Source organism: Rhea americana, unplaced genomic scaffold (assembly GCF_003343005.1).
Source record: "Rhea americana isolate MKP2758 unplaced genomic scaffold, rheAme1 scaffold_654, whole genome shotgun sequence".
NCBI lineage: Eukaryota > Metazoa > Chordata > Aves > Rheiformes > Rheidae > Rhea > Rhea americana.
Window position 1 is genome coordinate 8956 of NW_028186817.1, and position 1577 is coordinate 10532.

The 1577-nt window shown below is 76.9% G+C and overlaps 1 protein-coding gene across 1 annotated transcript in view; it reads left to right on the forward strand.

The window, feature by feature from the left end:
* Positions 1-1406, forward strand: part of HSPG2 (heparan sulfate proteoglycan 2) — a 7488-nt gene extending 6082 nt beyond the window's left edge. Inside the window, exons 11-13 of the mRNA XM_085320743.1 lie at positions 16-124; positions 220-318; positions 1126-1406. Of these exons, the coding sequence (XP_085176869.1) occupies positions 16-124; positions 220-318; positions 1126-1406 (489 nt within the window). The remainder of the gene's footprint in view (positions 1-15; positions 125-219; positions 319-1125) is intronic.
* Positions 1407-1577: the final 171 nt, after the last annotated feature.

Consider the following 1577-nt stretch of genomic DNA (forward strand, 5'->3'; position numbering starts at 1 on the left):
CGCGGCTCTCCGCAGAACGGCGGCGTGTGCGAGGACGCCGAGAGCAGCGCCTACGTGTGCCGCTGCCCCGCCGGCTTCACCGGCAGCAACTGCGAGTACTCCCAGGCCCTGCACTGCCACCCGGGTGAGCACAGGGCCGGCGGCGCGGCACGGCACGGCACGGCACCCCGCCGGCGCCCCCCGCCCCCCGGCTCACCGCCGCCCCCGTCTCCCCGCCAGAGGCCTGCGGGCCCGATGCCACCTGCGTCAACCGGCCCGACGGGCAGGGCTACACGTGCCGCTGCCACCTGGGCAAGTCGGGAGAGAAGTGCATGGACGGTGAGCGCGGGCCGGGGCGGCGGCGCGGCGGGCACGCGGGAGCGCCTGGCACCCCGGGGAGAAGGGTGCAGCACTGCAGCGGGTGCAGGGGGCAGATATCGCCCTGGGGAGGCGGGTGCAGCACTGCAGCGGGTGCAGGGGGGCGGATATCGCCCCGGGGGGACGGGTGCAGCACTGCAGCGGATGCAGGGGGCGGATATCGCCCCGGGGGGACGGGTGCAGCGCTGCAGCGGGTGCAGGGGGGCGGATATCGCCCCGGGGAGACGGGTGCAGCGCTGCAGCGGGTGCAGGGGGGCGGATATCGCCCCGGGGGGACGGGTGCAGCGCTGCAGCGGGTGCAGGGGGCGGATATCGCCCCGGGGGGACGGGTGCAGCACTGCAGCGGGTGCAGGGGGCGGATATCGCCCCGGGGGGACGGGTGCAGCGCTGCAGCGGGTGCAGGGGGGCGGATATCGCCCCGGGGGGACGGGCGCAGCGCTGCAGCGGGTGCAGGGGGGCGGATATCGCCCCGGGGGGACGGGTGCAGCGCTGCAGCGGGTGCAGGGGGGCGGATATCGCCCCGGGGGGACGGGTGCAGTGCTGCAGCGGGTGCAGGGGGGCGGATATCGCCCCGGGGGGACGGGTGCGGCGGGCCCTGGGGAGCAGCTGTCACCCGAGGGAGATGGGCGCGATGGGCACGGCGGGCAGACGCCGCCTGGGGCGACGGGCACGGGGGAGCAGGTACCGCTCCGGAGAGATGGGCGTGCTGGGCCCGAGGAGGCGGGCATCGCCCCGGGGCCCGGGCTGAGGTGCCCCGGGCCCCCCCAGGCGAGGCCGTGAGCGCCCCGTCCTTCGACGGGGAGGACGCCTTCATCTCCTACCCGCCGCTGACCAACATCCACCACGAGCTGCGGGTGGACGCCGAGTTCAAGCCGCTGGCGCCCGACGGGCTGCTGCTCTTCAGCGGCGGCAAGGCCGCCCCCGTGGAGGACTTCGTGGCCCTCGCCATGGCCGGCGGGCACCTCGAGTTTCGCTACGAGCTGGGCTCAGGTACGCGGCGGGGCGCGCCGGGGGCCCCCGGCACCGCCGGCGTCCCTCGGAACCGCTGAGGTCCCTGGGCATCGCCGAGGTGCCCCGGGCACCGCTGGGGTCCGCTGGCATCGTTGGGGTCCTCGGGTATCGCTGGGGTCCGCTGGCATCGTTGGGGTCCCCTGGGAGCTGCTGGGTCCTCGGGCAGCGCCGGGGTCCCCCGGCAGCGCCGGCGCCCCCAGGCCATCACC